Raw genomic sequence first — 17,860 nt, forward strand, 5'->3', positions numbered from 1 at the left:
AACTGCTCCACAGTACTTTCTGAACGTGCCATAAGAAATAGTCAAATTAGGGCATATTTAATGCCAGCCGAACACACAAACAGTACTAGTCATGTAATGTGTATATATAATATTTAAAATGTTCCAGTTTTTACGTTTAAAGGCCTAGTAATTCGGACATGAAGTGTTGCGAACATTAAGAGTTAACCCGTTTTTTTAACACCGGAACTTTAGTTGGAGCTACCTCTACGGGACGGTGTTTATGGTAACACTGGAAAAAAATAGAAATTAGCAACGTTTATCCGTTCATCTACACAGTTCTCTGCGAATTAATTTATTGGTCGTTGTATGCATAGCGAGGTTTCTTGAAGAGTACAGCGAAGCCGCATACACGGTAAGATCCAACAACGACCCGATGTTTGAGTTCAACTGGCGCGTCTTACCTTACCGACACTGTTAGCCTGTTTGTAATTCAGACTAGCATTAGCTACGTCAACGTTACACCTGAACAATATACGATTGTTATCTTGCTGCGACAGCCGAAAAAACAGTCGATTCGGCACGAAAAGCTGTTTTTCTTCCAGCCAAAGTTTCATCCAGCTACCCTGTTTTGCTGCCACGAATGGACAATGAACAGTTCAACAATTACGTGGGTTTTAGCGTTTGCATTTGCGTTTATTGTTGTGTAATTGGCATATTGGTCTGCTGACTCAGTCTGAGAAACAATAGTATTTATATGCATTCAGGTAGGTAGCCCATTAAGCCAACTAACCACCGCTGTTTGATGTTAATGTTAATTAACAACAATAACAACATGATAATAGATAAGATGCATAGGTAGCTTCGTGCTAACGTTACTTTGCTAGCTGCCTCCACCCTCGATTCAAAAACCTTTGGATGAAATCATGTGTCACGTCACATCTAATTGAAACATTTGCAGTCTTTTGAATCTTGAACTATGTATGACCTCCCAGATAAATAAATACTCAGATGCCTGACATTAAATGTTTGATATACTAATGTAAACATACTGTATGAGGACTTTAGGAACCTTAGAATAATAGGCTGTTTTGGATAGACCACAAAAAGGACTAACTTCCATATAATATGTACACCCAACTTTTTAAAGTATTTTTGCTGTCAGACATAAGGTTTGCAGCTGTCATCTCACCAAATTATTTTAAACCTATAAATGGATTTTCCATCTATGATGTTGGCAGTATTACCAGTATTTGCTTTTCTGTTTATTCTGGCAAAAATTAACAAGGACTCATGGGCATCAGGTCTGTCCATATTTGGAGTCCCAATCCCTCAAGAGCATAAATTGAGTTAAAAACACTAAGTTGTTGTTGATGTTGTCCATTATTTTTATTTATATATTAGCAGCATCACCCAGGTAGCCTTCCATCATCTCAGGAATATTTTAAAGGATTCAGTGTTTCCGGTCCCAGTCAGATTCTGAAACACTTGCATGTTTTATCAGCAGACTGGATTCATGTTCTTGTTTTGAAGTCTGTTAAGAATAGTGAACTACCTGTATACTGTCTTCTGTGGCTCTGCAGGAAACTTTCAGAATAGAGAAAATAACTTGGATGATGTCATAAGGGTCATCTTAGTTTTGGTTGAGACTATAATGGAAAGTCTGCCTTACAAACTGGAGATGTAGAGTTTTAAAGATGTGGGCCTTTTAGGAGGTGTGGGGGTCTGATGAAAGACATGATCAAGTTGGAGGTATTTGGGGGCGTGACCCTTACTCTGGACTTAAAGGAGGAAACAATGAGGAATCACTGTTAATCATTTGTGCAGGGATTTGGTTATTTGTTTTTTAATATTATTTGTACATATTTAGCTACACCATCTTATTTCCAGGATTGACCTTCCAAGAATAGATTATAGAATAGATTATTCAGAGGCAGATTAATCAGTTAATAGATGGACAGACATAGCTGATTAACAGTGCAACTATTTCATCAATTAAAAGTACTTAATATTTTGGTCGTAAAATGTCATTGTCAGATAACTATGTTTACTTTTGTAATGTTAAAATGTGATGTCTTTTATTATTTTAGAGCTCCTGATGAAGGTGTGTAGGTAATAGTTTGAGAGCCTTGTAAGACGCCATGTCTGAAGAGGCAATTTCAGAAAGTGACCTGGAGCCCAGCCTTAACAGTGAAGAGGAGTATTCGGAAAACGAGGAAGAGGAGGACAATGAGGACATGGAGGAAGATGAGGATGAAAATGATGGAGACGATGAAGAAGATGATAGTGTTGGTGAGTGACAAATGAACTTCTCTTGTGCCTCTTATTACTCTGATGCATTCACAGACAATGCTAAAGAAAGAAAATAAATTTGTGCTTGTTAACTAGTCTTTGAACACATCAGCTGAAATACTGTCTATTCTCTCTCTCAAGGACGACCTGTGAGTGCCCAGGGCAGGACAGAAACCGCTCGGGATGGCAGGGACTCCACCTCAGCTACCTCTGGAGAGCCGTCCTCTGAGCCTCCGTCTGAGCCCGCGTCCTGCCCGTCCTCCAGACCCCCTTCTCGCTCTCAGCCTCCAATCAGCCCGGAAAACTCAAGCCAGAGCAAGCCACCTTCCAGCAAAACAAAGAAACATAAAGCCTCTAAATTAACCAAATCTTCCAAGTCTTCAAAAGGCTCCCAGCCATCTAAGCCTGCACACATGAGGAAGAATATCAGGTACATTTATCTTGATATTGCTCCTCTGGTGTATTACGTAATATATTTTCCGGTCTTATGTAAACTGAACTTTTTCCTTATGCTAACAGAAAGCTGCTGAAAGAGGATCAGCTGGAGGCGGGGACCAAAGCTGCTCAACAGGAGGAGATGGACAGGCGGAAGCGTCTGGAGCAGCAGAGGAAGGAGTTCCCTACACCAGCCTCGACTGTCCCAGACTCTCAGCTAGGTGACTGTCCGCCTCTATCAGTGAAGCTGCACCTTCCAGTCATACTTAAAGTTTGACATTTCTTTTGTGTACTTTCTATCTTATTTTCCAATACCATCCCATCTCTCCAAAAGTCGACACTGCTTCAATTTTAGAAGTATCTCACTTGGTCCCTGCTCTCCTGAGCAAGCAGGATGTGATCTGTCTGGACAGCAGTGGGGATGAAGATGAAAAGGTGGACCCCAAGCTGCCTTCACTTGCCATTAGAGATGGTAAGATATATGATACTTCTAACTATGATGCCCTCCCCCTGAGATATTCCAGACTATGTATAAATTGGCAAGCTCTCACACAGTGTTCATTTCTCCCATGATGATGCAGATATAATTGAGCTTAGTTCTGGGGACGAGGACGCCCTGCAGATAAGCAGCGAGTCTGCCGAAGAGGATGCTGATGGCACCGCCGCCTCAGAGGAGAGCAGCGGGGCACACATCAACGACGCCATGAATCTGCCTGATGCCCAGGGTCGAGTGCTGGTTAATATCGGTCACCCTGCAGAGGAGAAAGACATTTACCTCGCTCCACAGCTGGCCAAGGCCGTCAAACCTCACCAGGTATGCCCACCATCTCCCTCTCTCTCGAACTCTCAAAACATAAATGCTCAGTAGCAGAAACCCACAGTCCAGCTTGTTTTCTCGCAAACATTTGTCTCCTCATTTCTAAGATCGGGGGAATCCGGTTCCTCTATGATAACCTCATTGAGTCTCTGGAGCGGTATAAGACCAGCAGTGGCTTTGGCTGCATCCTCGCTCACAGCATGGGGTTGGGCAAGACACTGCAGGTCATTTCCTTCACTGACATCCTACTGAAGAATACTGAGGCTCACACTGTGCTGGCCATTGTTCCTGTGAGTAATCAAAGTGTATATTATGTTAAAAGAAATGATGTAGAGTACACATTCATGTTCCCTGAAGTTACTATCTTATTTTGATTAAATTAACCTCCAAAATCTTTGTTTCCTTTGTGAAAAGGTGAACACACTTCAGAACTGGCTGACAGAGTTTAACCTCTGGCTCCCACCACAAGAATCCCTTTCCCCTGACACTGACCCTGCATTCGTTACCGGCCGCACATTCAAAGTTCACATTCTCAACGATGAGCACAAGTATGTAACATGCCATGTTGTGTGCCAGGTTAAGCATTCATTGTCAAACATTTGAGCTGTTAATCACGTTGACTGTGTGACCTGCAGGACGACGCTGGCCAGGGCCAAAGTTGTGGAGCACTGGTCCAGAGATGGAGGGGTGTTGCTGATGGGTTATGAGATGTACCGCCTGCTGTCCATGAAGAAAAGCTTTGTGATGGGCAAGAAGAGGAAATCAAAGAAGCCCGCAGGACCAATCATCATTGACCTGGACGAAGAAGATAGACAGCAGGAACTCATGAAAGGTCAGCAAAAGTCATCAGTTTAAAGGAGCTGTGGCCTAAACTAAGTTGTCTGTGTGCCATTTAAAAACTCAAATGAGGCGCCTGGGTAGCTCGCCTGGTAGAGCGCGCGCCTATATACAGAGGCTCAGTCCTTGACACAGTGGCCGCAGGTTGGAATTGCTTCATGTCATTCCCCCTCTCTCTCCCCTTTCGTGTCCTAAATAAAGGCCTAAAAATGCCACACAAAAAAAAATCTTTAAAAAAATTAATTATTTAATTTACATTAAATGTAAATTACTTTCTCTTTTCAGGTATTGAAAGGGCCATAGCGCGGCCTGGCCCAGATGTGGTGATATGTGACGAGGGTCATCGTATTAAAAACTACCATGCCAGCACATCACAGGCTCTGAAGAACATCCGCTCCCGGCGTAGAGTAGTCCTGACCGGTTACCCGTTGCAGAACAACCTGATTGAATACTGGTGCATGGTGGACTTTGTGAGGCCTGACTTTTTAGGCACACGTCAGGAGTTCAGCAACATGTTTGAGCGGCCCATTCTGAACGGGCAGTGCGTGGACAGCACACCTCAAGATGTCCGCTTGATGCGCTACCGCAGCCATGTGCTGCACAGCCTGCTGGAGGGGTTTGTCCAGAGGTAAACTTTCTGTTAGTGCTGGATTTAGAAATTTGACATCATGAAGAAAAAGCATAGTAGCCTGGATGATGCTAACCTGTCAATGTTCTCTGTGGTGCTTTTCGGGGTTACAGACGAGGTCATGATGTGCTGCGAGACCAGCTCCCCTCCAAGGAGGAGCATGTGATCTTGGTGCGACTCTCTCCCATTCAGAGGGCGCTGTATACCGAGTTCATGAAACGCTTTCGAGAAGCAGGGAACAGTGGCTGGCTGGGTCTAAACCCACTCAAAGCCTTCTGTGTCTGCTGCAAGGTGAGACTGTTTTTCTTGCTGTTAGGTAGAAACCTCTTTTTCTTCTGTTTTCCAGAGACGCATTACTGAGGGATCAGGTTAATTCTTGATCAGGTAAGCCTCCTTTTTTCTTTTTTTCCTGGATCCCTCCAGATCTGGAATCACCCAGATGTCCTCTATGAAGCCCTGCAGAAGGAGAATCAGGCAAACGAGCAGGACCTGGACCTCGATGACATCACTTCAACTAGTAACTCCCGCTGCCCTGCACCAGGTTCTGGCCTCAAAGCCAAAGTGGCCGACTCGAGCAACAGCAAAGGCAACAACACCCTGCCACCACTCAATCACTCTCAGGAAAGAGCCAATCAAGTCATCACATATGAATGGGTATGTCATGACAGCCCATATACTGTAAAGCTGTTTATATACTCTACATAACAAATACAGCTAAAATAGTCCACTTGTTTTGTTTCAGACCTCAAGCACCAAATGAGTAAAGTTTTAAATATTGAAATATACTTCTTTGTTTTGTGCTGATATGTCCACAATACCAACATGTAGGGTCCTATCTTGCACCCGGCGCAGTGCAGCGCAGCACAAAGCCTGACGCAAGTGTCTTTGCTAGTTTAAGACCGACGCAGTTGTCAATTTCCCGTCCAGCGTTCATGCCGTTTAAATAGTGAATGCACCTGCGCCCATCCGTGTGCCCATGGGCGTGCTGGTCTTACAGGGCGGTGTGTTCAGGTGCATTCTTTGCGTATTGCTATCTTGACAGGGTTCATACGTTTTGAAAAAAACCTGGAAAAGTTATGGAATTTAAAAAATGCAAATTCCAGGCCTGGAAAGTTTTTGGAAACATAAAAAGACCCAGAATTTTTTTTTTTTTAACACAGCATAATAATATGTGATCAATAAATGTATTTCACGTCGTCCTAACCTCACCGTTCTATTCGGGGCGCGATATTATGAATCCCACTATGAACCACATAAATTGTCATTCATTTCATTGTTAAACCTCCGAGGGTAAACTTTAACACAGATTTTTATTCTTATTGTATAATGTAGACTGACATTTTCAGGAATACATAGTCATGGAAATTTGCCGAAAAGTATTGGTTAAAATGCGTATGAACCCTGCTTGAGGCAGCGGAAAATAATCGCGCCATTGACCAACAAAAACCTGGTCTAAAGTCAGTAGTGCAGCATTTCATTGTTATTTTAACAGCGCATTAGTAAAATGTGCCCTAAACTTGTGCACAGCGCGCGCACACTATACTTGTTACACACACAGGGACGCGCAGCAGCACACAAACATGCAAACGATTAAAAATAAAAATATTACAATGTGAAATCGTATTATGATATGATCTGCTCGGGCGCTTTCACTTCACGCACAAGCAGATCAGTTTCTTCTCCTGAAAATCTCTCCTTCCTGCTTAGCAAATCCGCCATCATAATAGCAATGCGCCAAGGTACAAACTCGCCTGGCTTTTAAAGGGAATGGGAGATGACACTGGTTCTGCGGAGGCTCCATGCAGAGCTTTCGTCGTAGCCTACGTAAGTGGCCTGATGTTTATACTTGTGCACTGGTGTATGCGTCGAGCCGGCATTGTGTGGGGAGTGCGTGGTAGAGCGAGGGATCAGTGAGAGAGTGACGGCTATTAGCTTCGGAGCGAGTAGCGACTCGAGTCATTTTCTGACCACGGTGGGAAATCTTTAGCAGGAAAAGTTAACCCTCTCCTTGATTTCATGTTGTTTATGGAGAAGGAGAACCAGGAAATGAGTCGGGGGAAATGCAACGCTACCAAGTCACGTGCGTCGCTGCGACGTGTAGTTAAATTTTTCGAGAGGTGCACGTCAGGCTAGGGCATAGGGTCTGGCGTAGGCTTGTGTCTTGATGTACCTACGTACTTAGCAACGGCTTAGTTTTTACGCAGAACTATAAATCAGCCTATAGACACTAAGTACAACCCTCTTGAGCCATGCGCCTGGCGCACAGACCCTTTTTTCTGCCGTTAAACTAGCAAAAGGGGATTTGTACACACCCTAAACCCACCTGCGCCAGTCGCTTCACGCCGTGCGCTTAGATCGTTAAAATACTCCCCTTAATCTTTGTTGTCATGTCTGTATAGGGGTTTGTTGATTCGTTCCTCCAGGCCTGAAGTCGCGCTGCCTTTTAATTCAACAGTTTTTTTTATTCCACATTCTATGTTTCAGGCAAAGGGCATAATGTCAAACTACAGCACAGGAGTTCTGGAGAACTCTGCCAAGATGATTCTGCTCTTTCATTTGATTGATGACAGTGTAGGAAGAAGAGACAAGATTTTGGTCTTTAGGTAAGTCCAACTTACATTGCATTAAACACAAATCCACCGGTAAGCGGATTAGAAAAGAGGTAGACAGACTTTGCATTTCTGCTAATTACTTTGATTTATTTGGAGCTTTCAGAGCTTTTTACAAACTGTAGGAAATTAACATTATAATCGTACTACATCTTATGAGGGTTTTCTGCTTCCCTTTCAAGTTCCTCTTGTAAGCAGGAATTTCACATTTAACCAAAATGATGACCTTTTAAAGAAACAAAATTCATTGTTGCTTGTAGCCATTCATGTGCGTACAGCAGTGTACTGTCTGTGACTATTAAAAAAAACATTTTGACGGATTAATTTTAAGTCTTAACTTTGAGTATACCAGTCCCCACAAAAGTTGTATTTCACGATAACGTTGAATTATTTCATACCATAGTGCACTTACTTTTCTTACCCCTCATTATCTGTTTCTGCTCTGTACCCACTAGTCAAAGTTTGTCCACCCTCACGGTCATTGAGGACTTCTTATCGAAGAGAGCCATGCCGAAAGGCATCGCCTCCTCTGACGCCCAGAGCCAAAACTGGGTTCGCAACCTCAATTACTACAGTGAGTCATCCAATCTGTGCTCGCTCTTCTCTCTCTTCCAACCCAGCAGCTCTGCAGAAAGTCTGGTCACCACCACTGAAGCCTCAAAGTTGTGATTATTGTTTCCGTATCACTGGCTGCAATTTCTCAAGTTCTTCAATTTGATCATTTGTCTTTACACTGTGCTCTTGCTCTTGCTGTAGCACAGAATTTGGGGGATTAATAAAGTATATCTTATCTTGTCTTATCTTGAAACAAGTTGAACAGCAATCTATTTGCAATTGTTTTTTTACATATATAATGTACATATATCCCCCATGGATAGTTATAGATTCTTCCAGTTTTTTTACTGCTCTGCCAAGATGAAAAAATACTTTTTCAAGAAGAACTGATAGAAATATCCATGATTAAAAATATCCCAGCTTTATCTTGTCTTAAGTATTCAATGAAACATATTACCATGATACACTGTGAGGTAAAGTGCGTTCAGGTGCTTCAATGCTTCAGTGTTGAGAGATGATGTGTGTCTCTCTACAGGACTGGATGGGAGTACTTCTGCCTCAGAAAGAGAGCGACTTATAAATCAGTTTAATGACCCAGAAAACAGCACAACGTGGGTCTTTCTCCTTTCAACAAGGTAGGTGTCTCTGCTCTCTGTTTTCTAATAATTGTCACACTTCCTGGGAACACTGGCAGAATAATTTGCTGTGTTCCTTTCAGAGCGGGCTGCTTGGGGGTAAATCTGATTGGGGCCAACCGTGTCGTTGTGTTTGATGCCTCCTGGAACCCATGTCATGATGCTCAGGCGGTGTGTAGGGTGTACCGCTATGGTCAGAGGAAACCATGCTACATTTACCGCCTTGTCTGTGATTTCACCTTGGAGAAGAAGATCTATGACAGACAAGTCTCCAAACAGGGCATGTCTGGTAAGGGATTAGTACATGTGAACCTTGTGTTTGTTAGACATTGCATTTTTATTGCATTTGCACAATCCCTTTTTTTATTATCCAATCAGTACTAGAGGGGTCTGTCTCATAAAGCAGAGCAAGTTCCAGCTATTACTAGTTACATGGTAAAGTGCAGTTAATATCAGTTAAAGTTGGTACTTTACTTTAATTCTTGGTTTCACTAGTAATTCTTGAATAAATGTTGATACTATTGTGTCAGGGGACTGTTATTAAAACCTTATCCAAGTACTATTAGCACATACCTAACCGGATCTAATGTGGGCAGTAATTAACATCTACCTGAATAATATCCAGTCTTACGATGTTGTGCCTGTGTGTTTGTTTAAAGACCGTGTGGTTGATGACCTGAACCCAGTGCTGAACTTCACTCGTAAGGAAGTGGAGTCGCTGCTGCATTTTGTGGAAGAGGAACCTGATAAAATCTCTCTGGAATCCCGGGGGGATTTTGAAATAGTGATGTATACAGCTTGTCAGCTTTATCCACACCTCATCACCAAGGTACAGTTGCATGATAGGCGTTACTTGAAACAAGCCTAGACTAGACGCAAATAAGGCAGTTTTCTTGGTGTGAATTTTTGAATTTAGCCCATTTGAAAACTTAACCCTAACAGTGGCACAAGTAAGGGCCTTCTGGTGAGTACTACTGAGACTGTTTTGATGCTCTGGTGTGTTTTTAGTATTTGTTCACTTTATGTCCAGATTGGCCAGTGGTCTTGGGCTGCAGAAACGCAAACTTCTGAATGCCTCAGTACTTACCGAAAGAAACACAAGAATGAGTACACACAGAAATTCTAGTAACCATTACATTTCCCCAGCTTACCTAGTAGAACTAAAATCCTATCTGAAAAGGGCTGAAGTCTGTCTGTGGGGAAATAAATAAGATCAACCTGCCTCTTGCATGTTCGATCTGATGGTTGATCTGTAATTAAATGTCCCTCTTTCCATTTGGCTCCTTAGCAACCTTTTCATCACGAGTCTCTGCTGGTGGACCGGAAGGAGTCGAAACTGACCAAAGCAGAGAAGAGAGCTGCCAAGAAGAGCTATGAGGATGAGAAACGAGCCTCTGTGCCCTACTCTCGCCCATCATATGCCCCCTATTACCCAACCAGTGATCAGGCGCTCACAAACATACCAGCATTTAACCAACGCGGCTGGTGGGTTTCAGACTGCATGTTTGCGCTTGCATTCCCTTTGGCTATCTCATTTAATTGTTTGCGTGGTGGCGAACAGACGCTAATGGTTTGTTTGACTGTTAGCCCTTTTCCTGAGTAGCTCAGCTCAACAGCTAGAACCACAAACTAATCAGCAGTGTTTTCCTGATGTTCTGTGATGCAATGCGCTACAATTTACACTTTCCTCCACCAAAATGTGCAGTTGCATCCACAAAAACAAAATCCCCTTAGAATCTGAAAATGACGGTCTACCTTGCTTACTGGAAAAAGCACAGGTCCAAAAATAAAACTGGTTTGTTTGACGTAGCTCTACATGAATTTCTCTTCTTTTTTAAATACATTTCCCATCATACTAGACAAGCCTGTTATGTGTGTATGTGTGTGATCATCTCATGAGTTCAGCCCTCAAATTTCCAGGCGTCCCATGGCACGACCAGATGACAAGCCTGTGGCAAGTGTCAGGCCCATCCAGTCAACTCCGATCCCCATGATGCCTCGCCAGGTCGGCATGGGCATGGCTGGCTCCAGCTCTGCCGGCAGCCTGCCTGTCAACTTCCTGCAGAAAGCTGGAGTTTATGTACAGAGGATCGTCACCACAACCGGTAATGTGTAATATTTGTGAATGCTTAAATCATTGAAAGTACCACACCGACTCCGAAATGTTACATTTTGAATTGACCAATTAATCTTTAAAGAGAAGAAAAATTAATTATGTCTTTGTAATGTAATGAGCAGACAATGACATCTGCCATTTTGTCCGGATCTACAGATATTGTAATCCCAGGAGCCAACAGCACAACAGATGTTCAAGCTCGAATTAGTGCAGGGGAGAGCATCCATGTTATCAGAGGATCGAAAGGTAGTTGCAACAATGCAATAATTGCTCTCTGCCTACAAAGCATTGTATGTCACTGCCTCTATCACTTGATGTTTTCTCCACCACAGGTACCTACATTAGGACAAATGATGGAAGGATTTTTGCTATTCGTTCTGGAAAGATCAGTAGGCCAGCAGTCGGGGGCTCTGCTGCTGCAAGAGGTACAAACACATCTTTGTTATTCTTGGTTCCTGCTGCATAGTTTTGCATTACAGCCATCCAAACAACTCATACGACGTTGGGCAGTGTTCTTTTACACATGAAGTTCATCTTACTTTTCATGAGAAGTACTATCCGTACAGTACAATCCGTGACAACAGTTGTATACTGTCTTCCGTGGCTCTGCAGGAAACTTTCAGAAGTCTGAAAAAATAACTTGGATGATGTCATAAGGGTCATCTCAGTTTTGGTTGAGACTATAACGGAAAGCCTGCCTTACAAACTGGAAATGTAGAGTTTTAAAGATGTGGGCCTTTTAGGAGGTGTGGGGGTCTGATGAAAGACATGATCAAGTTGGAGGTAGAAAAAAGAAAAATTCCTACACACACACACACACACACACACACACACAGAGAGAGAGAGAGAGAGCTTCTTAGGAAATGTATTTTTCGGGGAATTTAGTTCCCGCCACCACAAAGGAGACAAAGCAAGGTGTGTGTGTGTGTGTGTGTGTGTGTGTGTGTGTGTGTGTGTGTGTGTGTGTGTGTGTGTGTGTGTGTGTGTGTGTGTGTGTGTGTGTGTGTGTGTGTGTGTGTGTGTGTGTGTGTGTGTGTTGCTTTCTACTTATCTTGCATTTCTCTCTCCTCCACAGACACCCAGGGTTCCCTGATCCACCCACTCAGTAATGGCTGTTCATCGCCTGTGGATCAACAGCAGGGCTCCCCCAACGGGGAGCAGCGGCCCTCCTCTCCCTTAAACTCTGAGATTCTCAGAGAGTTCAGCCGCTACGCTGCATCCACAAGTGATGTCACCGCGGGCATGGGGAATGAATTGCCGTCACCATCAGAAATGGTGGCTGTACCAGAAGGGGATGAAGGCAGTTCACAAAACAATCAGACTGCTGACCTCAGTAGGCAACTCGGTGAAGACCTCTTGAGCTCAGCTTTAGAGATGCGAGGCAGCAAGCGCAGGAGTACTGAAAGCCATGGCAACACACAAATAGGAGGAAAACGCACTTCTGCTGCAACACGTTTCCCTGGACTGTCAATGGGCTCCAGTGGGCTCAGTTTTCCCCCTGTGGGTCTGAACACTACCTCCCTACTGGGGAATCTAGGTCACATAAGTCATCCACTTCTGATGGATGGTAGTGGTGGATCGTCATTCCTTCAGACACCAGGACAAACACTGGCTGACCTACAGACCATGTTCCCCTCTGCAGGCTCGGACCTACTGAGACACTCTGCCACAGGACACCTTCCCACCCCCTCCTCGTCCTCTCTGTCCACTGTTTTCTCCTCTGCTTCCACCACCATCCCCATGTCATCTACACCCTTGGCAGCAACTTCTTCCTCCCTGGCGTCAGGTTCCCTGCCTTCGTACTTGATGAATCCCAACATGGCTGGCCTGCTTTCGTCAGGCTTCCCTCTCAACTACAGTCCGTCGCTGCTCTCTGAGCCGAGGATGTTCCCCACCTCTCTCCTCTCTGGGTCAGGGGGATTCCCCACGCCTAACTCCAGCTCTACTGCATCCAGTTTCCTCTCCCATTTCAACAACCCCACTTCCAGCCTGTTGGGGGCAGCTCTGACCCAGCCGGACATACATCAGAGTACGGAGAACGGTGGCAGTAGTTCTGATGATGATGTAATAGAGGTGACGGGACAGTAGAGACTCAAGAAGTCCCGGAGAGGCAGTTTCACACATAATTTACATTAGGGACGGGAATGATTACACATTTACTAAATCAACAAAATTGATTCTGTTACAGTTATCTACCCTAACCTATGAACGGATAATTGAAGGCCAGATGCATTGTTATATTCTGATTGTGTGAGCGCATCAGAATGCATGGGAGTTCAAGAGAAAAAAGGGAAATTCTACAATGATGAAGTGACTGGTCATCTAATTTAATAAAGTTTTTTTTTAAATCAATTTTAATCCTGAACACATACTGTGAAGTTGGAAAAGATTGTGATAAGTTAAATGTGTTTCGGCCTTGCTGTTAGACTAGCCATTAAAACGGTTTATATCATTCACATATTTACCAGTGAAATTAACTGCATTCCCATTCCTAATGTTCTCATTGAAACAACACAAACACACACACACACACACACACACACACACACACACACACAGACTCTCACCTGCAACTGAGAGAATCAACTATTACCTTAATGACTGTACACAGTCAGAGTAACAAATCGTTATGCTGAATATCTTCTATTTGTTCAGCTGGAGCATCAGATTAGTGGGAACAGACCATTGTTGTTCGGGGACCAGCTGACATTTTTGGGGGCTTTTTAACCACAGCATCTCCTGCTACACTTTAAAACAAGGCCTCACCGTGCTGTTAGTTTTTTGTTCTCCCTGAATGCAGATGGAATAATGTGAGTAAAAACTGCTTCATGTTGGATTGTCTCATGATATATTGCTGTGAAACAGTCTGGTGCAAACCAAAATTTGACGTTTCCGCAGTACTCACCTGCTGAATACAAATATACTCATTTTATTTCAGTACTGTTTCTAGTAAACAATACTGGTAAGTTACATAGTAAATAACTCACAGCGACTACAGAACGTTGTTAAAATCCACCTGACAATATATTTAGAGAAAATCCTTCGAGGCTTACCTTGAATAACAGAATCTTAGGCTTTCAGAGCATATTTTAGTCTTTAGCAATTTGATAGACATTGTAGCATCCCCTGTTGAATGGATATTATGTGTGATACTATAACTGAACATGTTGATACTTTGTAAATAGCAGTCATTATCATTGTTTATATTGCAAGTCAATACTGTGCAGTGTGTAGATTTTGGTTGTAGAAAGATGGTTTATTATTACAGTGACTATCATGATGATAAACACGCTTTTGCATTGATGCTGGGGAAACAAATGTATGTTCAACTTTATAATTTACCCCCCCCCCCCCCCTTCCCCCCTCCATAAAACTAAAATGAATGTACTTTATTGTTAGCCTTTGATAAAACAGGGGCAGGGACATGGATTCGGACTGTGTTCTTTCATTTTTAGCCTTAAATAACACAAAGGGGTCTTGAGTCTTAGCATTTATCTTAGTACATCCCTTTTGCAAATCTGTTGGAACTACTGAGCATTTAGACAGTCAGTGTCAAACTCAAAACACAAGCATTGGGCTGATTCAGCATTGTGATTAAAAGCACCAAGTCTGAAAGCTAAAAGGAGCACAAACGTTGCTAAATCATCCACCTCTTTTGTTGCAGTTTTTACTGAAGTGTCCCCCACCATCAGTCAGCCTACACCCTACATGTAGTTTTGACTCTTAATTTTCTAATGGATTATTTTTAGAACCTCGCTGAGAACAAATATTACCGAAACTGTAGAAAACATTGCATTCACGCGGCCTGAGTGTTAAAAACCTTAAGTCAACGAAGCCACCAACCATCAAAACAGATATCGAACATGACTGTGGACCGGTGGTGGCCTTACCAAACTGACAGTGCCAACATGTGGTAGCTTTTCACAGAGGTGCGTCTTCAAAAGCTGTGCGGTGTAAGTAGCTTCTGTCAGTAGTGTCAGTCGGTGTAGGTCTGCGGTGCTTTAGGGAGTTTAGGCCTTTGCTGTTCTCTGTAGCCTTGTGTTCCTGTGTTGTGAGGACACCTCAAGGTATGTAGACTGTAACACTGGATAACCTGAGACAATTTTTTTGGTAGGTTTGTTTTCTTCTGAGGATCTTTTGCTCCCACAGTCAAGAGTACTGTTCACTTTTTGTTACTTACTGGCTCTTTCCCTGTTGTTCTGGATGCTATGTTTCTATCATCAAGGATGTCTCCAGTTTTCTTCAGCATGTCTTGGGAACTTGGGCTGGTTGGTTTCAGATTTGAAGGTGGAGCTGGCTCTTTGAAAAAGGATAATATCTGTTTGTGAACTGAATTGTCTTTATTCTCAGTCCGTTGGAAACACTTTACATTCGAATCTTGTGAATCATAAGTTTATAAAACCTGTCTGCCATTTCTTGTCAGTTGTCATGTGCATTTTTGTGTTTCATGCAAATATTTTTTTTTTAAATGTTTTTTTTATAACTTCTTATTGGTGTTCACTGGCCTGGCAGTTGTTTCCCTTTTAATGTAAGCGTCTGAAATGTATTTATGATGGAAATACATTCTTTTTTTGCAATTACATTTTTTAACCTTTTGTTCACTTTGACCCATTGACGGCTGATCCAGTAAGAATTTCGTACATGCAGCCTAGATCGAAGCAAAATATGACTGTGTTATCAATGTTATTTTAACAATAAAACACTCTTCTATTGCAGTGTGAATCATTTACAAATGCTTTTAATTTACAACATATCTTTAGTATGATTTATTAAGTTGTATTCAAACATGTTGCTACAAAAGTAATCAAAGGCAGCATAAATAGTCAAAAGGCATGATAAGCAACCTGAGATACAATAATTCAACATATAGTATATTTAGGACCAATGGCAGGATTCTAGAAATACTGAGGTCATGAATTTTTTTTATATTTAACTAGTATTCTGCAAATTGTATCTGATCTTTCAATATGATTGTCTGAAATCTGTCAAAACCTTCACACTGCATGGTTTGCAATGCCAGAGAATATTCCACCACTTTATTTCTTACTTAATTGAATTTCTGAGACTAAAATCACATTTCAAGCCATTTAGTCAAAAACATAAGAGTCTACAGCCATGCTAGCAGCTCTATGAGGCTGCACAGTGATGCTTTGTAAAATGCAAATGCTAGCATGCTTACATACTGATTTTTAGCAGGTATACTGTTTACCATGGTCACCAGTTTAGTTAAGCATGCTAGCATGCAAGCATTTGTTAATTAGAAGAGCAGAGGCTGATAAGAATGTTGTTAATTTTGGAAGTATTTGATCACAACTTAAAGCTCAATGTGTGGAATATGTGTGTAATTGTCAAGCCAACCCAAATTCCTGGAAAAGAAATACAGAAGACATGAACTTAGGGTACTGAATGGTGCCGTGTATACCATGTAAAAAGGCAAGAAAAGTGTTACATTATTCACATTTGGCACTGGTGCTTAATGATATGACAAGACCTTCAGAGGCAAATCAAACATGGCATAAGTATTCAGTGAGTGAGGTTAAAGTGTCAATACTGTGTCTTCTGTCAGTACTGCAACCGTTTTTTAGCTGTGTACGCACTGCTGACTTGGTTCATTATGACGAGGGCATTGAGAGCAGAACAGAGTGCCGACAGGTACCAGGTGTATTCCCCGACAGATGCAGTGAACCAAGCAGAGCTCAGGCCGAGGAGTAGGCTGGCACTGGCCAGCAGGTATGTGACAAGTCCAGACGCTGCATGGTACCGTTTGAGTTTGGCCAGGGACCAGCCTTTGGCCAGAGAGTGGTAGATGAGAGGCACAGCTGCCAAAGACTGCAGCCCCACCACACACACTGTGAGCAGGCCCAGCAGACCGTGCCACGAGGTGAAGTGGGGTTTACCATTCAGGTGTTTGTTGTAAGAGATGGCTGTCAGACCCAGGACTGCACAGGACACACAGAGGCACTGCAGGATCCAGTGAACACGACCTTTTGTCTTGTGTGGAAACCTTTTGATGGGGGAGCCATACGGGGAGAAGAGAAGTATGGCTTCTGTCATGAAGAAGGAGAACTAGTGGGAAAGGAAAAACAATTAAATGGGGCTGCTACTCACGAGTATTTTCATTGTCAATTCATCTTTTGGTCTGTAAAATATACAATTTCCCAAAGCCCAAGTTGACAAATCCAAATTGCACGTTTGAGAAGTTATAACTTAGGACTAGTGAATTGTTAGCATTTTTCTTATAAATGCCTTAACAATTCACAGATAACAAAATAGTTGCTAAATATGTTTCTATTGATATACCAACTGATTAACTGAATGTTTCAGCCCTAAAAATGAGAATTTAAATGTCTGAATGAACTTATTTCTGTGTAATGAATGTGTTTACACCTGGAAATATTCATTATTTAACTTACAGCTAGTGTCATAAAGAAGGGATGCCAGGAAAACCAACCTAAAATAAAACAAACAGATAAAATCAAATTAACAAATGGTATGCTATCAAGTAACTTACTACCATCATAAAGATTATTGAATAAGAGCACACACTGGTACCCGGTCGAGACAGAACTGCGATGAACACAGTGAAGACGATGCAGAGAAAGTGGGTCAGCACTGCGGAAGCTGTTCTGGCAACACCATAGATACGAGGCTCACTTTCGGTCTCTTTGTTGTAAACCATGTTAAAGATAATTTAAGCGGACTCCGGCAGCTCACTTGCGACTGAAACCACACCACAGCTTGTCACCTAAAGTGAACTTGCAGTTTCCGCCAAAGAGAAGCGGAAGTGATGGTGAAAGTAACAAAGTAATCGTTACCTCTTCGTGCTAAAGTCTTGTGGATTAAAAGCTAGAATACGGGGCTTTAATAACAGACGAGTCAGAGTAGAAACTGTCAAATAGCGGTAACTTTATATATCTCCTCGTCCTCTCATCCATGGTCTCCGTCAGCTAGAAATAAATACAACTTCCGGTTAGTTGT

The 17,860-nt window shown here is 42.6% G+C and overlaps 2 protein-coding genes across 3 annotated transcripts; one reads left to right on the forward strand and one right to left on the reverse strand.

The window, feature by feature from the left end:
- Positions 1–207: 207 nt before the first annotated feature.
- On the forward strand, positions 208–15,604 carry rad54l2 (RAD54 like 2). 2 transcript variants are annotated; one of them, XM_031287472.2, is made up of 22 exons: positions 208–373; positions 2,049–2,250; positions 2,392–2,680; positions 2,770–2,906; positions 3,020–3,157; positions 3,267–3,499; positions 3,610–3,792; positions 3,917–4,050; positions 4,138–4,334; positions 4,625–4,967; positions 5,081–5,258; positions 5,391–5,621; positions 7,452–7,570; positions 8,032–8,150; positions 8,667–8,766; positions 8,850–9,055; positions 9,426–9,595; positions 10,055–10,251; positions 10,687–10,871; positions 11,039–11,128; positions 11,215–11,307; positions 11,958–15,604. In XM_031287472.2, exons 2-22 carry the CDS (start codon positions 2,100–2,102, stop codon positions 12,968–12,970), a joined length of 4,506 nt encoding a protein of 1,501 aa, XP_031143332.1. In that variant the 5' UTR covers positions 208–373; positions 2,049–2,099; the 3' UTR covers positions 12,971–15,604. The 2 variants fall into 2 exon arrangements, with proteins under 2 accessions (XP_031143332.1, XP_035857993.1); XM_036002100.1 differs by having other exon boundaries at positions 219–373; positions 2,049–2,246.
- LOC116041619 (cytochrome b561 domain-containing protein 2) lies at positions 15,605–17,860 on the reverse strand. Its single transcript, XM_031287604.2, has 3 exons — positions 17,429–17,860; positions 17,296–17,333; positions 15,605–16,948 (listed from the first exon to the last, which is right to left on the reverse strand). The coding sequence occupies exons 1-3, from the start codon at positions 17,559–17,561 to the stop codon at positions 16,445–16,447; spliced, it is 675 nt and encodes a 224-aa protein (XP_031143464.1). The 5' UTR covers positions 17,562–17,860; the 3' UTR covers positions 15,605–16,444.

Source organism: Sander lucioperca, chromosome 6 (assembly GCF_008315115.2).
Source record: "Sander lucioperca isolate FBNREF2018 chromosome 6, SLUC_FBN_1.2, whole genome shotgun sequence".
Classification (NCBI taxonomy): Eukaryota; Metazoa; Chordata; class Actinopteri; order Perciformes; family Percidae; genus Sander; species Sander lucioperca.

Excerpts from the sequence above, each read along its gene's own strand:
- rad54l2 (XM_031287472.2), top strand. The coding sequence starts at position 2,100 with ATGTCTGAAGAGGCAATTTCAGAAAGTGACCTGGAGCCCAGCCTTAAC. Across the intron at positions 2,907-3,019 it reads TGTCCCAGACTCTCAGCTAG|TCGACACTGCTTCAATTTTA; the intron begins GTGACTGTCCGC and ends TCTCTCCAAAAG. Across the intron at positions 4,335-4,624 it reads ACAGCAGGAACTCATGAAAG|GTATTGAAAGGGCCATAGCG; the intron begins GTCAGCAAAAGT and ends TTCTCTTTTCAG.
- LOC116041619 (XM_031287604.2), bottom strand. The coding sequence starts at position 17,561 with ATGGTTTACAACAAAGAGACCGAAAGTGAGCCTCGTATCTATGGTGTT. Across the intron at positions 17,334-17,428 it reads TCTGTCTCGACCGGGTACCA|GTTGGTTTTCCTGGCATCCC; the intron begins GTGTGTGCTCTT and ends GTTTTATTTTAG. Across the intron at positions 16,949-17,295 it reads CCTTCTTTATGACACTAGCT|TTCTCCTTCTTCATGACAGA; the intron begins GTAAGTTAAATA and ends CTTTCCCACTAG.